This window comes from Haemaphysalis longicornis, unplaced genomic scaffold (assembly GCF_048455015.1).
Source record: "Haemaphysalis longicornis isolate Haplotype H1 unplaced genomic scaffold, Haemaphysalis longicornis Haplotype H1 scaffold_8, whole genome shotgun sequence".
Classification (NCBI taxonomy): Eukaryota; Metazoa; Arthropoda; class Arachnida; order Ixodida; family Ixodidae; genus Haemaphysalis; species Haemaphysalis longicornis.
Genome location: NW_027526445.1, coordinates 70,827,703 through 70,850,376, shown reverse-complemented (window position 1 = coordinate 70,850,376; position 22,674 = coordinate 70,827,703). Strand labels below are relative to the sequence as shown.

General features: G+C 46.8%; 1 protein-coding gene across 1 annotated transcript in view; it reads left to right on the top strand.

The window, feature by feature from the left end:
* The first annotated feature begins 3,231 nt into the window (after window positions 1-3,231).
* Window positions 3,232-22,674, top strand: part of LOC144148337 (scoloptoxin SSD14-like) — a 42,499-nt gene continuing 23,056 nt past the window's right edge. Inside the window, exons 1-3 of the mRNA XM_077679886.1 lie at window positions 3,232-3,524; window positions 6,383-6,616; window positions 10,030-10,152. Coding sequence (XP_077536012.1) covers window positions 3,232-3,524; window positions 6,383-6,616; window positions 10,030-10,152 — 650 coding nt within the window. The remainder of the gene's footprint in view (window positions 3,525-6,382; window positions 6,617-10,029; window positions 10,153-22,674) is intronic.

Genomic DNA, 22,674 nt, shown 5'->3' with positions numbered 1-22,674 from the left:
AGGGGCGAAGCTCCTAAAGCCATGGGTCTGTTCATCCCTTGTGTCTCATGGTACGTGACCGCCGCATGCTTTCGGAGATGTCGCAAAGTGGGCCGCGTTGCACGCGCAAGAACCGGCTGCAACCGGCAGCGCAAACTCGGCACCGGGAGCGTGAGCTTGTCTGTGTTCGCCAACGGAGGCGCGAGCGCACGTGCACTGCGAGGGGGCGATCACGCAAGAGATCACGCCACGAACGCAGGCAGTCGTTCTCGGAGATCGAACGAGACGCAAGGACCTTTGCTCGTTTCCTCTCGTCTTGTTCGGGCACAAGTTCGCCCTAAATAAAAGTTCTTTCTTCAAATACGCACTCAGATGTATCCATATGAACCCTACCACGATCCGAGGAACGTGTATAGACTTAGTGTTTGCAAACTTCCCATTGCAGCCAGTACAAGAACCTCTCTCGCTTCATTTCACAGATCATAAAGCCGTCGTAATGAAGGGACCTCGCAATCCAGTCATGACAACGACGAAATGAAAAGAACAAACGAAGAAACGAAACAACAAACGAACAAGAACAAAATAAAAGAACAAAATAAAAGTTGATTTGTACAATGTACGCACACAGTCTTACGTCTTTCTTAATGATGTAATGGACGAACTTTCACGGGAGAGTTACGGTTACCGACGATCTCCCCCTCTCGAGCTTCGCCCCACTTATCATCATTCATTCCGTGGATATGGCGTGAATTTTTTCTAAAAAAAGGGTTCGAGCTGTTTCTAAACGTGGCTTCAGCAGCTGCCGTCGCCAGCCAGCGGTACCCAAACCCGAAAAGTTAAACACGACGAGTTTCACGATGTGGCCTTTTCCACTGTTTTAGTGAACTTCGTCTTCAAAACTTCGCCAAAAAGAGTGCGCAAAAAATCGTCTTATTTCGCCATCCCCTGAGCAGTGGGAGTCTGCGCTGACCAGCTCGGCGCCGGAGCGCCAACTCGCGCTGGTGCAACGAGCCACGGATGCAGCGCAGGCCCGCGGCCTCCTGGACGAAGGAGGCTGACCACACCCCTTTCCCTACCCCTTGAGCTCAGTAAAGAACGTTTTTCACCACCACCACCACCATTTCGAGGTTCAGCTACGTTTCCACGTCAACACTCTGGTGCTGAGAGTTTCGTTAGTATCATTTGGTGCTCATCGCATCCGAGAGTAGGCAGATTTAAGGCGTTAGTGAAGGTGAATGAGTTGTGCGGAACTCATTAATTAAACTAAAAATGATATTGCAGCAAATGGCATTAGATTTTTGCGTGTAGCATTGAATGATGACATTAAAACTTAAGGCATTAATCACTTCATGTAAATGTTCGTGTACGTGTGGCACAGGTGTAACAGCCCGCAAGGGCTAGCAGTATTGGAAATAAATAAATAAATAAATCTGGTCATGGTATCCCCGGACTAGGGACGCCATCCACCATGGATGACCGACAACCATCCTACTGAATTTGAGCAATTCCTTAATTCTTTACGGCATCAAAAACTTGCATTTATTACACACTACAAAATTTAGCATTCATCCAAGAAGATGCACGTCACTGCAGCTATAATGAGGCGTCCGCCACAACTCCGGCAAGCAGACACACCCGTCCAACCGATGCCGCTACTCTGATGGATCACTTGGCGCCGCGTAAATTCGCCGCACCAACGTAGCCTGCTCCCGAAACATGAGCTTCGTTGGGATGGGGGGAGGGGGGGGGGACTAAATTGCATACAGGGCAATGTCCATGTCCTTTTTGACAGTTCGTTGCAAATCATACAAACCAAAGCAATGACCAATGGCTTGAGGTTGCTTACATAAGAATAAATGTTCCTTTTTCGAGCAGCCATGTTTTCACGAGGCGTGTGGACGTATGCAGCTATTAGGCGCCTAGATTTGGCGGGTTTTATTTACAGTTGTTCAAAAATACAGAACGAGGGTTCGAAGCGAACAGGTACGTGGCGCTGAGTGCTTACAGGAAGTGGCAGCCTTGTATCCACACGGCAACGAAATCTTGCCTCGCGCAAGACGCTGACGTGGTGGTGGTGGTGGTTCCAGTGAAATGGCACGTACCCACTCAGGGGGATTGGCCAAACGTGCTATGCCCGTGTGTACGAGATTTCGGCGCACGTTAAAGGGACCCAAAAAAGCTTTGTTAAGGTGGCAATCAAATGCATTCAGGTGGTAGAACACATAACGGGGGATTTTTGAGCCAAGTGTGAGCCCCATACGTTGTACGGATAATTTGTAAACAATTTTTGAAGATAACCTTTCTCAGCCGATGAGCGCGACGCCGCAGCGAGCCGATCGCTGCTGACGCAACGGCGATCGCGGCTGACGCTACGGCGAGCCGCCCCCTGATTCGCCCAATCGCCGGTGAGGTCGGTCGCCGCCAACGTCACTGCCATTGGCTTCCGGCTGCTCTTCCTCCTTCCTGCGCGATCCCGAGGCAAACACGGGTCCGCAGCGATTGAAGCGTGCCTAGGCGCAGGACTGTAGCTAGCGCAGAACGGAAGTCGAGCGTCGCGATGTCACATGGCTATTCCCAGTGTTTCCAGCTGCTTTGAAAGAAGCAGAGAGGGAGGAGGAATCGATTGGCAAGGGGGGAGAGGTGCATTTAATTGCTTCTGGCGCAGCTAATACTGAATGTAGATCAATAATTCCGACGGCATTGCATTGCTATATTGGTGCTACGCGACAATACAGGCCTTTTGTAACTTTTACAAAAGGCTTTTCTGGGTCCCTTTAAATATCCCCAGATGGTCAAAATTAATCCGGAGCCCTTCACTACGGCGCGCCTCATCGTTTGCGCTGCGTCGGCGCGTTAAACCCTACAATCAATCAATCAATCAATCAATCAATCAATCAATCAATCAATCAATCAATCAATCAATCAATCAATCAATCAATCAATCAATCAATCAATCAATCAATCAAAGAAAGTCTTCGATTTGTTTCTAGGTGTATTTCATTGTAGAAGTTTTCAGGTCTGCTCATATCGCGGGGAACATTCATTCGGATTCTTGGTAGCGGGATAATCTCCCGCTGCGGGTATGCGACAGCTATGGAAGCCAACCGTTTCCACGAGCAGTAAGCACGCGCTGTCCCTGTCGCCGACGTAGCCGAGCGAACGCTCACCGTTAGTCTTCGCACGGCAGCAGAGCCAGGAGCTTAGCGAAAGAGAAACGCGTAGAAGCAGCCCGTCAAGGGAACCGTGGTCGACATGCCTCCTCGGGCGGCGTTTCACGGCAAGCGTGGTGGTGGTGGAAAAGGGAGGCGCGAGAAGGGAAGAGGGAAGGTGAAGTCGCCAGCTTCGGCAAGTTCACCTGGAACCGCAGCGGCGTCCGGAGCGGTAACGCCGTTGCCGGGGCAGGGATCGCCGCAGCCTGCAGCAGGCGCGGTAACGCCTTCGCCGGGACAGGGATCACCGCAGCCTGCAGCAGGCGCCACCAATGCGCCCATCCGGTCCCGGGATCCCGCGCCACCCGCAGCCGTCGGACATGAGGGCTACCTCAAGTACGCGTGCTTGCCATTCATTTATGCAGATGTACCCGGCAGAAGAGAACTTCCTGCTTGAGGCACTGCGGTAGTGGGCACCAGGTCGCCTTTTAGGTTTCCGGCCACGATGGGCCTGTTTCTTACGGAAACGAATACAAAAAGTAGGAAGTAATTTCCTGCCCGCCGCGGTTGCTCAGTGGCTAAGGCGTTGCGCTGCTGACCACGAGGTCGGGGGTTCAATTCACGGCCGCGGCGGCCACTTTTCTGATGGAGGCGAAAAGCAAAAACGCCCGTGTGTACGAGATGTCGGCGCACGTTAAAGATCCCCAGGTGGTCAAAATTAATCCTGATGCCTCTACGACGGCGCGCCTCATCGCCTGCGTTGCGTCGGCGTGTTAAACCCTGCGATCAATCAATCATGGAAGCAATTCCTTCTGGGTTTGAAGACGGGACGCGAAGAACATAATGAATTAGTCACGTGCTGATACTTGTCGACACGCTTCGCGGAGTTCTTGGTGAAGCGAATGAGCACGCGTAGGCAGGTCGAATAATGTCAAAGAGGGGAAACAGCCACAGCTAGGATAGCAGGGAGTGTTGGGCAGCCACAAGCAGCAGCGTTGTTGGGTCTGGTTGCCCGTGTTTCGTTTCCAGTGTCAAACGCTGCAGCTCGAGTGCTAACGTACTTCATGTTTTGCTTTTAGTGTGCTTGGCGCAGCTCTTGCTCTATCATTTGCTCCCGACCAGCTTTCCTGACGACTTTCTTAGGCAATGTTTTAAAGGGACAGACCTTTTCTTGTGTACATGTTCTCTAGCTCATATGAACGCCAGCGTTTTATATAGTCGAGTAACCACAGGCAGTTTATAAACAAATTGGCGGAAATAATTTTAATTTGGCAGCAAACTTTCTGAAATCGGAAGGCTGGCAGTTCGTAGTGTAGAAACTTGACACTACAATGTGTCCCGGTCACATGACCTACAAACCTTGCAGCTGCTGAAACGGTCGATCACTTATTGAAAACCTTTTAACACAAGTATTTGTATAATTTTAAATTGTATACGTATTTTAAACATTATTTTGAAAATGTTGCACACGCCGCCCGCAGCCGCTGGGTTGCTCTCAGTGTGGCTAACTGAACCTCCATACCCAGAATCAACGACAGCGGCCAGTAAACAGACCCAGTGAAGGAGCTTTGACAATTCTGCATACGTCAGGGGTGTTTCTTTTGTCAAATTATTCGTTCAGTTGCCAGAAACGCCAACGGCAGCTTAAAAAAAAAAGGATGCGCCCGGGCAGAATCAAACTACTGACCTCAATATGGAGCAAACATGAAGCATGAAGCAGAAATGTTACATAGGTACACCCTTTGACAAAATTTTGTGGGCCCATCCTAAGCCGTCTCGACCACAAAGAATTCAAAAGAATCGGCTTTACCTTTAAATGTGACAAATATTGTATGGCAGTTAGAAAGAAGGGTGCTTTCTCTAGCTTTCCTGCATAAAAAGATCAGCCTGGCTCGGGACAAAAGCTTGCACATTGATTTTTTGCATTGATTTTTTGCAGCCTGCGCGTTTCAGGCTTGGGCGACAAAATTTTGACAAAGGCTGTACATTTTATTGTCCATATCGAAGCAAGTCATAGCATAGCATAGCATATGTCAAGTCATAGAGCAGTCATCAGTCATGGGCCATAGCCACACACCGCAATTGCAGTAATCATATAACGCTCTTGAGCCATATTGATTGACTATGAGGTTTCACGCACTGACGCTTCACAGGTGATGACGCGCACCGTAGTGGGTGGCTCCGGATTAATGTCGACCACCTGCCGGGAATCTTTAACGTGCGCCAAATTTTCGAACACACGGGGGTAGTTTTCGCTTTTCGCCTCCATCAGAAAAGCGGCCGCCGCGGCCAGGAATCGAACTCAATGTTCTTGGGCTCTCACGAGCGATATTGGTGTCTTGATTTGTATAATAGGGATTCTGCACTTCCTTTGATATCTTGTTCCTGCGCGTGTTATAATGCAAAAATTGCTAGATAGCAAGCGAGGTGATATCTATGCCTGGCAGAACCACGATGCAGTAGTTCAAAATGGTTTGAACCACTGCTTTCTCTGTTCCGCTGAGGAACTCGGAACAGAAGCGAAAGGTTCAAACGCCCCCCCCCCCCCCCCCCCTTAAAAAAATTCGGTTTGAAACAGGGAAGCTCCAACAGTGAGCAGGTGCGTGCCTTCGTAAATACCAGAATTAAATTAGTGGCTCTAGGAGTGGGTTGTTCCCGTTGATACGTCGGGTGTTAAACAACCTTGGGTACATCCTAGTGATGTTGCAAGTGCTCATTGAGTTCTTTGGGCCCCAGTGGTTGGTTCGCTGCAGCAGGGTCTTCTGCCCCACAAATAAGTCTCGCAGGACGGGGTCAATAGATGTGGGAAAAAGTGCGCGACCTCCGGTACAATCCCTACCGGAATCACCGTCATCACGAAGAGTCGCAGCCGTTCTTAGAGTTTCAAGTTTTGGAGGCTTCATGCGCCCAAGCTGCACCTGGGCTGCGAGCCACGCCGTAGAGGAGAGCTCAGGATTAATTGCTCAGTAGAGCTCAGGAGAACTCAGAATTAATTGCTTTTCGCCTCCATCTGAAAAGTATCCGCCGTGGTCGACAATGGAACCAGCGTCACTGGGCTCAGCCGCATGGCGCCTTAGCCACTGAGCCATCACGGCGGGTCATTTGGCAGAAGATAACAATGAGAATCGTTGACGACTATCGCTAACGCTCTGTGCGTGCCTATCGCGAATATTTTAAGTTTCAGCGTATCTACGGCGTAGCTTTCTCGACAAATATAGTGTAGGCACCAAGTCGAACCTTGTGTCATCCTGCAGGGAACGCGGCCAACAGCCTGAGCGGCACTTCAGCCGTCGGGCCTCCACGGTGGCAACGTTTTCGGTCTGCATCTTCTTAGCACTGATGGTGGTTGGCGCAGCGGCGTACGCGTACGAGCGGTACCGGTTCCGCTTGCCACCTCGCCAGCCTCGCTTCGTCTCTTCCACCGTCATGGGGCACTACCGCGGATGGGCGGCCGTCACCGGGGCCAAGCAGTGCACCAACGTCACCAGGTGCGCTCTCGAGGGACGCGTTTTAGCATATCGAACAGCTATGGCTAGAACCTCCGTTCCCGGATAAAGATGTGATCGGTGTTCGTCTTCAGTGAGTACGAAGCGTCCTCAACACGAATCAGAAAAGAAATTCACGGTTCTTCCACTCTTGAAGAAGGATGACCAGCGAAGCTGGGAACAGCAAAAGAAGTTGCCCATTTGCCCGTACGCATAAGTTCCCGATTAAGTTCCCGCTTACGAATAAGACGCCAGTAAGTCGAAGTCGGCCTCGGCAAATAAGCCGGTTGCCAGAAAACATGACGGAAACGCTACCTTAACCGAGCGTTTGTGTCAGTTTCGGGCACACAACTTATTACCTAGACAGCGCTGAAGTTGTTGAGAACTTATCATATACTTATCGCGTTCGGGCAAACGGGAGATCTTGCTATGGAGTCCGGTTCGTGGTTCCGGACGCTACGAAAAGTTTCTTCATCGCTTTCTCGGCCCGTGCACCGTTCTGGAAGAAACCTCAACCATCAACTACCGCATCACTCCTAGGTCTGTTTGAGTAACTACTTAGAGAATTAGCTGATCGAATGGATCTTGGAAGGACGGTTGTTTAACTTTAGAGGGCAAACATGGGACTGACTGACTTCGGCCGATTCGGTGAAATAAACTATGACTGCGCCCATGGCCTTCATGATGCACCACTATTTAGACCATTGCCGTCTCACTGTCTGTGCAACAAACGAACCCAAACCGCAAAACCACGGAGGACAGAAGACAGGTCGCATCCGGCCATGAGACCATCCGCGTCGCAATCTCCCTTATCCCCCTAGCACAACCGCAATGTCAGTGGTGAGCGCGTGAAGCCTACCTGCGTGTGCATGCCCTATCCACTATAACAAAACCTAATTTCTCTTCTGGAATCTGTACAAAACCGCTCAGCTCGATTTATACTTTCCGACTACTCCCGTACCTCCAGTGTTTCATTAATGAAAAATAACCTGGTTCTACCAAGTTTACACAATCGCAGAAAAATTTCTCTACTTTCTCTGTTTCACAAAATCTATTCCATAACCCATCTATGAGACGCGACCTTTTCTCACGGCCCACGTACATATCATCCCGCATCGACAATTCCGTTCAAGGTTGCCGTTCCATCTGGCCGCACCAACCCATTCTCAGATTCATTTCTCCCCAAAACGTCTGAGGAATGGAACCACCTTCCCCACCACATTGTGTCCATTGAAGATCCCGCATCTTTCAAGAATGCACTTTCTGTACATGTAATGCAGTAACCTGGTTTCCGGAAATATGCTTGTGTTTACATACCGCCTGTACTTCTACACTGTTTCCTCTTTTCATGCACTGTACCCACCCCCTCTGTAACGCCGTAAAGGCCCTGAGGGTACTCTAATAAATAAATAAATAAATAAATAAATAAATAAATAAATAAATAAATAAATAAATAAATAAATAAATAAATAAATAAATAAATAAATAAATAAATAAATAAATACATTCAGTTCAACTCAATTCAATTCAATTTTTATTTCCAGTAAAACTGGGTGGTTTCTTGGGTAAAAGCTGCCTGAGCAGCTTGAAGGAGCGTAAGAAAGCACTACAAGGCTCAGCGACGAGCATAATCCCAAGCGTATACATTTGAACTTGAACATAGCAAAGTACATTGCAACAATAAAACAAACAAATGATTACCACCTTTTCTGAAATTCACAATACTTCCCAAAAAGTACGCAAAATGTAACAGACAACAAGGCGAAAGTACCATTTCCAGGAGGTCATTCAAAATATGTATACCAGAGATCTCAAATTATGGAAACACAAATAATCAAACGAGTATATTATACTGCAAATCTGAAAAATATTGCCGAACTTGTTTGTGTGAGAATATGGCTATGTTTTGATATTTATTCGATGGAAGATTATAGACCAACATTTGTAGTTCATAATTGGTACGAAAATAAGCCGTTTTCCAGGCATCATTACGTCGTGTGTTTATATTTGAACTCTGGTATTGCCGGTCGGCCAATGAGGTTAGGAAATGTCTGATACTAGGTGAATAACAATAGTAAGTCTGTGTGAGGCGCAATTTATAAATGTACTCTATTTTAATTGTATCATGCCTCTTGAATGCATCCTGCGTTGTATGAAGTCGTTAAATACTTGCAGTCGTTCAAGTTTTGATGCAGCCGTCGATATTTTGGCACTCTGGCTATCACCATTCAAAGTGGAATTGCGGGGTGATGAAGAGGCATTTTTAGCGAGTGAAAAATCACAGTTGTAAATGTGAAAAATCAGTGGCTCGGCGCGTGTATACAGGTTGTCCCAGGTATCATGAACCAAGATTTAAAAAGAGTAATGGCGTAACTCGAGGAAAACCTAGTGCATAATGTTTGCAGTACTGTGGAGAAGCGGGCAGAATTTTTTCCTTAATGAGACCTAACTAATTAATTGTAATTAATTATCTAACTCGAGAAGTACTGTCAATGAGACACTTCTAGGTACCCACGAGGGACATCTAACTGCGGTATTTTCAGCGACGGACTAATTGCGTACTCATTTATTGTGATTGATAAAGAAAACCCGCGAAATATGAAAAAATACCACGTGACGGCGCCTCCGCGCGCATTAGCGCGCATCGTAGAGCAACGCCCTACAACAGGCTGCCTTTGAGTTAGCCAGAATGAATTAACAAAAGAAAAAAAGAACAAATCGCGGCCGAGTTTGTGCCTTATCTGCACACGCGCCGCGCGAATCTTGCTGTTGCTGCTCCTTCCATGGGTGCCATTATCAAAGTGATGCGCTGTCTCTTCAGGCGGGTGACAGGCGAAGCAGTTGCTTTCAATCAGCTTATTTGGGGACACTGCTTTACAATGCGCGCGGAAGCGGCGCCGTCACGTGGTATTTTTCATATTTCGCGGGTTTTCTTTATCCGTCAGAATAAATGAGTACGCAATTAGTTCGTAGCTGAAAATACCGCACTTAGATGCCCCTCGTGGGTATCTACAAGTGCCTCATTGACACTTCAGTGATTAGGACAGTACTTCTCGAGTTAGATAATTAATTACAATGAATTAGTGAAGTCTCAATAAGGAAAAAAATGCTGCCCGCTTCTCCACAGTACTGCAAACATTACGCACTAGCACAAGTGAACTGAGACGGGCTAGTTGGAGCATGATGCCACTTAGAAAAAACAGCGCCAAAAAACGATACGACAGGGAGTAAAGTTTGCCAGCGCAGTGTGTCTTTACTCCCTGTCGTATCGTTTTTTGGCGCTGTTTTTTTTTTCTAAGTGATATTACGCACTAGGGTTTCTTCGAGTAACGCCGTTGCTCTTTTTTTTTTTTAACCTTGGTGCATGATAGCTGGGACACTCTGTATAAACAGAAACCTTCCGATCATCTGCGTAGGAAGATTTTCGACCGGAACGGGACGGTGGGTGACGCTACAGTGGCAACCCTGCTGTGCGTTTGCGTCGCACTGCCTCACTACTGCGGCCTCGGAGGTGGATACGTCGGCATGTACTACAGCCGGTAAGCCTTGATAAAGAGTGGTACTCCTGATGAATGGGCGCACTTCAAAATTCTGCAGCCTACTGGGATAAGAGACTGGGGTAATTCAAGCTTTATTTTTATTTTCGGCACTTTGCGGGGGGCTTCACACCAGTTATAGTTTCGAATTCATAGATGGTAACTGTACAGACCTCCTTATGCACTATGCGCGTTCATGCGGTTATGCACTACAACGTCTGGTTCAGCCTAAGTAAGAATACATGGAAATTGAAAACTCATCAACTATGAGCTGAGTCTTTAATTTCGCTTTCGCAAGCGCTGGAGTAATGCACTGTCGTGATGCGCCCGTTGAGTTAGGCTACCATGCTTCGGCCCTCATCCTAATGAAATAAACTTACACCCCACCCCATACTGGCCTCCGTCGCCTCTCACACGCAGACAGAACAAAATGGCTACCAACAGGCGGCCAACAGCTTCAATATCAACGGGTCGAGCGGCGCAGCCACGAGAGCACTCGTCAGCTTGTGAGCAGCAGAGTAGCATGACAATGATTAGTGTCGCCTGCTGTGGGGCCGATAAAAAGATTCAGGGCCCTTCCACCACGTGAAGAGGGATGGTAATGATGATGACAGAAAACGTCTATTCAGTATCAATCAGTGGGATTTTTAAAAAGTCATGTCTAGGAGTCGGCCAGGTTCCCTTGGTACCTGGCGGCTGCGTGAGCTTGATTGATGATCGTCCGTTGCGTTTCTAAGTCTGAGCAGAGTCACAAAATAAGGCTTTAGAGTACTGTCACTGAGGTGCGTAAGGGGAGGTGGTGGCCATTTTGGTATTTATCAGTGTCGCCTCATTGCCGCTACTGCGGTCTCGCCGCTAACTTTTTCCGGGTCCTTTATAAACAACACTGCCGAAGACGCAGCAGAACAGCATCTTCGGACACACTTCTCCCGCGGAAATGCTGCGAAGCGCGGTATCTTTTATTCGTGTTTGAACAACGTAAGTCACGCGAAGCCGCAGAGCAGGACTACTACAGTCGACCGACGAAAATGTATAATCAACAAAATGGCGCCGTCTGCTAATCGTCGCACAGTAAACAAATGTCGCGTGATGTGAATTGACTAATGATTGTGGTGGCCTCACAGAACACCGAGAGAAAACAGTGCCGATGCTCTGAAACCTTATTTAGTGACACCAGGTCTGAGTTGAGCTTCAGAGCCTCCTTAGCGTCTATTGCGTGTGCCGTCTTATATCTGTGGGCACGTCAATATTATTAGGACCATGCTTGCCAGGCTTTCACAATGTTTGCGATCCGCGTCTAGGCAATTCTTTCTTGTTAATTTATAGTAGTGTGTTATTTATCGGCACGTGGGCATCCTGTCTATTTGTGACGATATTCGTCCAGCGAATCTTGCTCTCTGGTGGGAGCTGCTATGTTACTGGGGATTTGCTGTGTGGAATTACAAGGGCAGTGGCGCAATTTATACGTCACCGACTGAGGACACGCATTATTGGCGGGTAGGGAAAATGACGTTTTATTACACCGCGTGTACGCCAATCAGGGCGCAGGCTCAGTGATCCCAACAAGTGGCCGCCGAATAGCGCCCAGCATTGCGACATTTCAGGGAGGGCGTGGCGAGGAGTGTACAGTGGAGCTGTAACCATAGTCCCCAGGTAGATCCCAGGCCATGGTTCACTGTGCAACACACAATGTAAGAAAGCATCCGATTGCTGGATCTTCGCCAAGCTCCACAATCGCATCTGCAGCAATAATCACTGGGGTGTCGCCATTTTCACAAATCGTAGATTCGGAGTGCTGAAAACAAAACCCCGCAGAATAATCTATGTACACACCTGTCTGGTTATGTAGGGGGTAAGTAAAGCTGTAGACTGGGCTAGTTGGTCATCATCATCATCATCATCATCATCATCATCATCACCAGCCTATCTACGCCCACTGCAGGGCAAAGGCCTCTCCCATTATTCTCCAATTACCTCGGTCCTGTGCCAACTGTGACCAATTTATCCCCGCAAACTTCTTGATCTCATCTGCCCATCTAACTTTCTGCCGCCCCCTGCAACGCTTGCCTTCTCTAGGGATCCACTCTGTTGCCCTTAATGACCAGTGGTTATCTTGCCTTCGCATTACATGCCCTGCCCACGTCCATTTCTTTTTCTTAATCTCTACTAATATGTCTTTAACACCAGTTTGCTCCCTGACCCACTCCGTTGGCTAGTTGGTAATTCATAGTGAACAAATGTAGCGCAGCAGAAACACAAAGGACGAAAGATTACACACGGACGAGCTACGTCACGGGCGTGCGGTGCGAGCTACGTGGGACAGACTGGCAGATGTCTCAATGAGCGTCTACGCGAGCATGCCAATAAGGTGCGCAATGTCAATGAAGGTTTTTTGGCGCAGCATGTCAGCACGTGCAGGGATTGCACTGCGCAGTTCTCTAGCACCGCAGTTGTTGAGATAATCAAAGACAAACAAGCGCGCTTAATCAGTGAGGCAGCTGAGATTGCGCGGGAAAAAAAAAACGACTGTGTTAGCAAACCGTCGGTTGCGTTATCTGACCGTGAATTACATTTTCTGCAATGTGATGCCGTACGCGGCAGGCCACTGTGATTGTGACGATGTTTGGCGCGTGTTGGGTGTACTCGATCTTTCTTTGTCAGTATTTTTTGTTGTTTCGTTTTTGTTTCCTACGTCTTTTTTGTTTCTGCTTAGGCTAAGCATATATATTTGTCGTCTTGAGAATAAAGAATCAGTTGGGAGTGAGCGCTCGTCTGTGTGTAATCTTTCATCCCTTGTGTTTCTGCTGCGCTACATTTGTTCACTATGTAGGGGGAACACGACGAAGGAACGTGTTAGCTCCATGCTCTTCTCCACCTCTGGAGTTCTTGATTGACTGGGGCCCCGCCCACAGGGGATTGGTGGGGTATGGAGCGGCTAACACCACTGCATGTGAATTGCCATATTTGGCGGGAACAGCACCACGCCGCTTCTTACCGTACTTCCCAACGACTACGGGGAAAGGTTGGAAGCACTCGTGGCAGCCTGGGCACTATACCCACCTTCGCAAAGAGCTAAACGCAATGGAAGCCGCCTCACATCCAAATACTTAGACAACTCCCCACACTTCCACATCTATAGCCTGAGGAAAATATGCTCGGGTTGTCCAACCTGTTGCAGCCCTCCCACAATATTCCGCATATCCTGGGAGCGCAACAGCAATGGGCGTACAAACACAACACCAGAAAAAAATAGTTGTTAGGGAGCCCTGGCCTGCTCTGGAAGACCACATTTATATGGTCAACATGGCCCAGGAGAAAACCAGACTCAGTGGTGTTCTGGACTAGGAAGTGACCCCACCCATCAGCGACACCAAAAGTCCTGTGTTCCAATACAAGTTCATTCATTCATTCATTCATTCATTCATTCATTCATTCTTGCAGTGACACACATGGTCACAGTGGGTCTTCTTTGGGTCCGCATTTATTACGGGAGGAAACGCATGCTCCCGGAGCAGGTTCAGGTAGATGAAAGAAGCTTGCTTCTCTCAGCCGCTCGCCTAAATCGTGTTGTGCACTCTAAAAACTTCGTGGGCGAGTGCAGGAGGAACAAGATGCTTACAGTCCCATTCTGGGGTCTTTCTCTTGAGTGCCTGCGCCAGCGAGGAATGCAAGCAGTCCATTTAACGTGGACGTCTTACGCTGTCTTCAACAGCACCGTTTTGTGGTTCTCTGTGTGTGTCACGTCCGGTGTGCAGAGAAAAGGAAGATTACCATTGCGCACACGTGGGGTGAGAGGATGCTTGAATGGCAGCTCCCACGTGGTTTGAACTGTGACTGTCGCAATGCTATTATGCGGCAATGTGCCATCTACGCCGAGGTGTTGAACTCGCACCACACCACAGGTCATGGTCCGAGACTGTCGCGGGCAGGGGCTATTCTACACGGGTACAAATTCTTCGACATAGCGAGGGATTAGTCTTTGATCCTCTGTTTGAACTGAAAAAGCATACATAATGAGCACAGAAGGAACAACGGTGTTCACGAACACAACAATTACGAGACAGAGACGGTTTATAACCGGGAAAAAACACAGATGATTCTAAACGTGCACGTATGGCTGCAATAGAAGTATAATATAAGGAATACTATTGTAGGGAAAAATGACAAAACTGAAGAAATCGGCCAGTGCAAGGCAGAGCACATTTATAATTGAAAAATAGCATAAAAACCATAGGCGCGCACATACGCAGTACTTAAATGATTAAAAGTTGTAAGGACAAAAAAAGGCTAAGTACAAGACAGAGTACATTTAAAATCAAGGAAGAACACAAATTACAGTGCACATGGACATACCGCTACATGAACACTAAAGTGCAAGTAGACATGCTGTAGCGGAAGATGACAAAACTAAAAAAAGGAGATGGCGACAAACTGCTCTAAGAAAGCCAGTGTAACGTAAATGTGGGGTGGCAGTTGTGTGCGGAGGTTTTCTCCCCTTCCATGCACTGTAGTTAAATTGGGCTGTTTTCTCTAAATATCGAAATTAAGGAATACAGGACTTAACGTGCACAATACAGCCGTAAATGAGTCATAAATAAGTCACTTCAGTGTTCCTTTGCGCAATAGTACTTTACGGTGCAATTTCCTTTGTAATCAGCACGGCAGGTTGGGTCACTTTTGTGGCGGTCAACTCATTTGCTCTTTTTTCTTGCTGCTCTCAGGCAGACGCAAAGTGCCTTTGCTTTGATGGCAAGAACGAGGGCACCACGCGCCGCGAAGAAGGAAATGTTCGGAAACAAACCCAATGCATCGCTTATGGGTAAGCGTCAAACCACTTGCGAGAAGGCAAACGCGGAGTGCTGCTGTAAACAGCCTAGCCTTGCCAAAGGCTAGGGTGGACGTATGAGTCGGGGTGGAAAAACGATGTTTAGAATAGGTGTATTTTGCCAAACAAATTGATCGTTGCCGTCTCTAGCGGGCTTAGACACAGGAGTCCAACACGTTCATCAGGACACCCATATTACCGGGAACCATGCATTGTATTTGTTTATATTTTTGCTTTTACTGCGCGGCTGCGCCGGGCTGTGTTTTCTGTGTCTCGACTGAAGCGCATGTTCCATTCTTTTTCTTATACTGCACGGATTATCTCATTTCACAGGGAGAATACTTCGCCCTAACGCCACTAGCCTGGAATAGTGTTCTTTTATCTACAATGTACTCGATGGGATTGAATGGCTCGAGAAGCATCCGCGCGGAAAGATAAATGCCCTCTGAGCAGACGCCGCGGCATTCGATTCGCCTGCACTCGGCTACACACGTTACTTTGTTGACTGCTGCCACGCCGCCTGTGTATTTTTTTAGTTGTTAGGGGAGCACAAGTTCGCTCTAATAAACTTGTTTTTCCTTCAAGAGAACTGTGTCATCTGCCAAAGATGACGCAGTTGTCTTGAAAGAAAAGCAAGTTGTAACGAAGCCAAAGATGACGCAGTTGTCTTGAAAGAAAAGCAAGTTGTAACGAAGCCAAAGATGACGCAGTTGTCTTGAAGGAAGCTGCGGTGACCGCTCTGCAGTAAAAAAAAACAAACAAACAAAAACAAACGCCGAGCGCCTCGTGTGCACGTGCTTCACGGCGACCGCCCAGCGTTTCCTGCACATGTTTCTCAAGCCTAGCATACCAACTTAGGTACCACAACCTTTCACCCTCACATCTTAAGTCTGGGAAGCGCTGATGGTTTCTGTCTCTCCTGGGCCACAGCGATTAAAAACCCTTGCTATTAGCCTTCCTTCATTGTCCTTCAGTGCTTATGAAGCATGGATTGTAACTGCACCAATTCCGTTCCGAAACGCTCTCTGGGCATTGAAGTAACGCTATCGCGTCGTACATTTTAAGACCGAAACTTAGATGCCACTTAAAACTGTCTTTCTCTTCTCTTCGCGCTGAACGTTTTGGGCCACGGACATGAAAAATCAAAGGTTATTCTAATGCTACTCCGTTGTAAAAAAAAAAAAAAACAGTTCTACCGGACCCAGGCACATTTTGGTTGCAGATTCCATGTTCGCGTACGGCAACAGGCGAAGGAGCAGATATGCCAATTTCTTGCTGGAATGCCGGTTCATTTAGAGTTTTAACCAATAGTCTTCAGGCCATGACCGCCTTTATAGATAGCCACCTGCCCATGCTCGGTGTTTTGTTATGGCTTGTTGGTTTTTAAAGACGGTAGTCTTTCTTGGGCTACTTAAACACATAAATTATGGTCTGCCTATCTGTCGCTCTGTGACTCGATTAAGAAACCCGGCCAAAGTCAAAGAGAAGCTGCGCAATAGTCTTATAAACCCACAGGCAAATCCGAACGTCTAAATCCGGTGTCAATATTCATACTTGTCAACATTGTTGAACAAGAACAAGACATTACGCAAACATAAGTCAGAAAATCAAGACATGAGCAATATTTCCAGTGTTCCTTTATTACAAATTTCATGGATTCTTGGTTTTTACGATAGCAAATGAAATACTATATCAACTGCAGAAAAGAGCCGCCTGGTGTTGCCCGCCCTCCTGGCGGCATTTAAGAAGTCATACGGCAACAGCAACGAAGGGTTCCACTAGATATTTTCCACGTTCCGCTTGGAACCCCCGTGTAGTACACTCTAAACTTTTTTTCCACCCATATACTCCCTAGAGGTTCTTTTTCGCCTGTCCTCTAGTGATCCTCCTTGTAGGAGTTTTTTTACTACATGGAACAGGGAGGCTTTGTTTACCTCCTCAAAACAGGGTGTTTTTAGATGATAGAAAGGAGGTAGTTAGGGAGTGTTAAGAAATGTTAGGGAGAATTTAAGGAGATCAAAATGGAGTATTCTTTACTTCCTCAAGGCGTTTTTAAGTCATGTTTATGGACTTTTTAGGCGGTTGAATAGGAGCTTATTATGGCTCCCTTGGGAAGTACTTATGTTATTTTAGGGGCGTTTTGAGGAGGTTCAAGGGAAGCATTTACTTTTTTTGCATGGAGTTTTACGTTTTGTAGGCCTCGCGAGGGGAGTTTTTAGGAGGTTCAAGGGAAGCATATATTTCTTTTGAATGGAGTTTTGCAAAGTTGGGGCGGTTTTGTAGGCCTTCCGAAAGGAGTTTTTTCAAGGCCACAAGGGAGAGTTTCTAGTTCCCTGCGGGAGTACTGATTTCACACGGTTTTGCTCGGTTTCAGGTTTATTTCAAACGAACTTTCGCATACAAGTTTACATGGTACATGGTGTACACAAGGAGGCTCCGAAATAAAAACTTAGGGCGACCTCCTATAAGAAAGCAAAAATGGTAAATTGCTAAAAACACGCCAGTTAGGAATGGAAGACAGCAATAGAATGCTAGTTGAACAAACCGTAGAATTAATATTACTACAAGAACTGGAAATACGCGAAAAACAAAGATAGGCGCAAACACAACCACATGGTAAGTGAAATCATTATATAATAATAGCGGATCAAGAACGCGTCAGTACTTATCAGAACTTATCAGAACGCATCAGCACTCAGTACACAAAGTGAAAAAATGGTTGCAGTGGTTTACAACAACAAAAAAAATTCAGTTGGTGGTGAAATGAGCGATCTGTGTGCTAGTTGAACAAACTGTAGAAACAATATTACTACAAGAACTGGAAATACGCGAAAAACATATAGGCACAAACACAACGGCATGGTAAATGACATCATTATATAATACTAGAGGATTGAGAACGCGTGAGTACTTATCAGTACGCATCAGTACTCAGTACACAAAGTGAAAAAAATGGTTGCAGTGGTTTACAACAACAAAAAATTTTTTCAATTGGTGGTGAAATGAGCGAGAGCTGTGTAACGATTTGATATTGAAAGGTAACGAGCATTTTGTAGATGGTAAAGGCACAAGAGATAAATGATGTAGGAGACAGACAGCAATGAGATGGCTATGGATAAATGAGTAATATAAAGAACGAGAAATATGCTGCGGAAAATACCAGTGCGTTTTGATAAAGACACAAATGCGCCAAGAAAAGTGACCCAGTCTGAGGGGTTAATTGCAAGGATATAGAACAGAATGAATGGGTGGTATCGCGACAGCTTCTTCAGAGTGAGAAGAAAAAGCCATGTAATTCGTGTTTGTCCAATAATTTTGAGTTGATTCATTTGGCACCAGTTGCCAACATTATTTAGATAATTGTTTCAAGTTATATTAGTTGGTTAATATTATTGCTTCACTGAAAGATAGCTGTATTATCAGCATACAGAAGGGCCCATCAAATATCCCCTGTTCAGTAAAAAAAAAAAAGAAAACGTCAGAAACCTAATACGAAATTCTTTAAACTACTATCCAATGATTACAGGATTGAAAACAAATAAAATATTGGTGCGGGATATTGATGCGATAAAAGTTAATTAGTTCTAAATCCTTCACACGTGGTTTGGTGCTGGCAAGGTCCAAAAAGGCATGTTCCACAAACGTTAGAGCTCTGTGTGCCTTCTTGGGATACTGAATGTTGAAAACCCAGAACGATGCAAACAGACTACACAGTCCTCCCAGTAAAGATGATGCAGTCAAGACACTCTGGCCATCGATGCGGAGGCTAATTTCCCCGTTCGCGGAATGCAGGCAGGGAGTCAAAGGAACATCTGCCTGAAAAAGCAAAAAATAAAAAAAAATGCCCCACGTGTAAAATTCAAAACAGACACTATGGTTAAATGAACTTAATAATTCGGTACAGTAATAAAATTGTTATGCCAGGTTCCCTGCGAATTTCAGTACTTAAATTAGGAATGCAAAGGCTTCATAAAACCAAGTGCCAGTATATTAACCATCGTGGCTTTTGCAGCAATAAAAAAGATATTACTTCCGCACAATATACTCGAGCACAACTTTAAATGGCAGTGAAGTTAAAATGCAAGTCTCTCTAGGTTGATAGATTAGCTCACGGAGAACACTATTATACCCCTCTTACACCTGGCATTTTTTTAAAATAAGGTTGAAACTAGCAAAAACACGTTTTCACCGGAAGGGCTTAAGTGGCCTGACGCGCACAACTTCTTTCTTGGCTGCCGCTGGATGGTGCTACTCGTCCATACTTGGGGTGGCAGTACCGCTTTCCAAGGGAGCATGCGAGCTACGCATGAGAAAATCGTTCGACGCCAAAACTTGCGAGGCCTCAAAAGGCCAATGTTTTTCTTCAGTGAAGCGTAAATACTGATCACAGGTCCAATGGAGAAACATTTTGCTTAGTGGTCTCGAACGGCAAATGACAGGGGAGTTTGGGGAAGCATGAGCGATTTGACCGGAACTGACCAAACTGCTTGGTACGTGGTAATGTTGTATTCAGTTGCTTGTATACTGCTATTAATCACCGCTGCTTCACTTGCTTCCGGTTTATCCTGATGCAAACAACGACTGCAGTCGTGTTTGCGTCACGTTTGATGAGCAGTTGAACAGCGATTTCTCAGCACTTAAGGCATCTTGGCACTAAATCAATGCTGAAATGGCTATGCGGAGGTCCGACTTCCGTTTGAAATCAACGTGCTGGTTGTCTTCAATGACCCTTTAACAACAAGTTACCCTTATGCCTCATCACTGCAACCGATTGTTCCTACGTGTGGTGCAAAGTGTGTTACTGTGAGTATTTTCAACGTGAAACGAACCGTTTCTGTGATTTGTAGGAGTGATTCTGCTATTAATTACTGCAGTGACAACAAGCTATGAAAGAAAATCCCGCCATCTCCACGAAGTGAATGATGATGAGAGGGGCGAATCTAAAATGCTTATCAGCAGACAATGTGACGCATTAAGTGCAAGCTGCTTTCATAGTGTGTGCATTGACTTTAGGATATGGCCCCCTGGCAGAATGATGCGCTGCGCGAGATTTTGCCGTACCTAAAAGGACAGGCAACTCATTTTTACGGAGTATAGGATCTGTAAAAGGGTTGCGAGTTGGGCGAGTTGGTAATTATGCATTGCGAAAAATAAACTGCGCGCAAATTAACGAGGACAAGAACACATGAAGACGGCACAAGCGCACACTCGCAACTAGTTTATTATTGCATAATTCAAAGCTTTATATGCCCAAGCGCCCAATTGCCGCGCCCCCAATGCGTCACAGTTCTCGGCGCACTCAGCCGAAAATACTAAAAAACCGTAACAACAAAACCACAAAACAAACTTTGAGGCGCACGAAAGGCGAAAAATCAGCAAAGATAACCGCATCATACATGGATTAAGACCCCCCTCCCACCCCCAACACGCATTCCCAGAAGCACCGAAATAGCGCTCAAAATAGCGCTCGATTAAGCAGGGCGATAGAGGAATGACTGATACATTCGGAACCAGCTTTTCTGATGTGGCTGGCTTCTACAATTTCTCGCGTTTGCTGGTTCTTATGTCGAAAAAGGATGGCTGTGCGCTCAAACACAGGGACACAATCAGGTCTGCATGCGCGGCAATGAGAAGATAAGTGGCTCAGGTCACGTTGAAAAATGAAAAAAAAAATATATATATATACGGTACTTTTAGACGTCGTACGCTCGAGTTTGTGACAACGTACCCGTGTGCGGCTCTGTCCTGAAGGTCGGAGAAATGCAGGCGGGTTGTGTCATATTTCTCGTCTTGCATTACGCTTTCTTTTATATATTAGCGCCCTCTTTCCCGATCTCTCTACCTTCCTTCCCGCTTCCGTCTGACTGCGCTGATTTTCGCCAGCACGAAGTAACCGTCACGTTGCTTTGAAACGACGCCGCGCGCGACAAACGATTTTACCTCGACAGCCCTGTTACAAACCGGCCTACAAAAGAATGCGAACGCATACCCCAAAACCCACAAACAAGTAAAATAATACGAGTGTGCGCTTTTTTTCTTTGCCCGTGCGTGTACGAGCTGTGAGCGGCACGGGTACCCGGGTACTTCGCTGTTAACCCTATCCAAACGTTTGACAAACGCATCGACTGATGAAAGACCACTTACCAGCGAGCTGTCCACACCTGTCGCCGTATCCAAATGTTGTTTGCGGCCGTTCCTCGTGTGACAGGGGCACATGAAAATCTTTCCACCAAATGGCACTACTAGTCCTTCACAAATAAGAAAAAACGACGGCCCAAGGCGAGGCTTGAAGCTCCGGCTGCGCCGAGTCACCGGCCGCGCTGCGTTTATAGCACAGAGGTTGTTTACATCCGGGCAGCCAGTCGTGCCGCCAGGGCAAGTTGAGTCGTTGCAGTCGGGTGCGTTGGCGCGCTGGCACGGGAATTTAAATCGTCTATGTATGCGCAAGCAAGCGAAGCAGATGAACGTTGCAAATGTTTGCAACGGCGAGAACTGCCTCTTCGTTAGCAGCAGAGTTTGACAACACCTATCGCCAAAATAAACAGATTGAGACAACACGGCCGCGCTCTCTGCCTGTGATCGCGCTGGTTGAAGCATCTATACGGGTATACGTACGGTATTGATTTTGTAGCTGCGTGCAACCGTCGCGTCCTGCTTACTCGTTCTAATTAGCATTAGGCCACGGTATAAGTGCTGGTGCACGGAGACAACAGAAGACTAACATGGCGACCGCCCGCTTGAGATGATTACCTCAGATAGGGCGTTTATTGTGGACTTCGTAGTATACAAGGAACCGAACGCCATCTCACAAATGGTGTTAAGTCGTTCTAAATCGCCCCTTTTGCTACCCGGATGGGCAACGGTACTACCATGGAGGTTCGTCCACTTCTTTAGATCATGCCTAGGGAGTACATTTTTTGCTATAGGTACTTTTCAGGGCACATTACTTGATTAAAACTCCATTTCCGGCTAGTTTGCGTTTACAGTGTAAGGCAACGTGGTTCTATACACGTTGTAGTAGGGTGCCTCGAATCACGCATGTCTCCGCCGTACGGCAGCGCAGGCACCGATGCGCCCGACTTGGAGCAGTGAACGCGGTAAATGTAAAGTGAGTTGAGCAAACCTTTAGCGTGTTATCTTGAGAGGAACGAGACGGGAGAGGAACAGCATGAAAGGTGAGCGGTAAAGAGAAGGGAGGCATTTACTTGGCAGCGCCTCCAGTCGACTGTAGTCTCTTGTCGACATCTGCCACGAAAGGAGCAGATACGCGGCCATTTTTTTGTTGTATCAAACGCCACTGCACCGGCTGGCGCTGCTATTAATCCCATTTCGCCGCTGTATACGCATATGGTAGGCCTACCTTCGTTGTTATTCCGTCGTTTTCTCAGTTTTTTGTGGTCAGTCTTTGCCGATTCACCCTGGGGGAAGTGCACACCTTCTGTGGGCTCAACGGTGTGCAAATGTCACCTTTTCTTAACGCGACATCAATATTTGGTAGGGTGGGAAAAGCACGCGCATGGCTGGCGCCAACCCAACGCGCACCCACCAGGCTATTTCTGTAAAAAGCACCCACAGCTGCTAAATATCCTCTCGTTCCGCAGACACCAGAAAAAAAAATTAAACACCAAGATTGAGGGCGTTTTGTTCCATTGCAAGGATAAGAAAAAAAACAATTACAAAGAGGTGCTTCGCGCATTGTT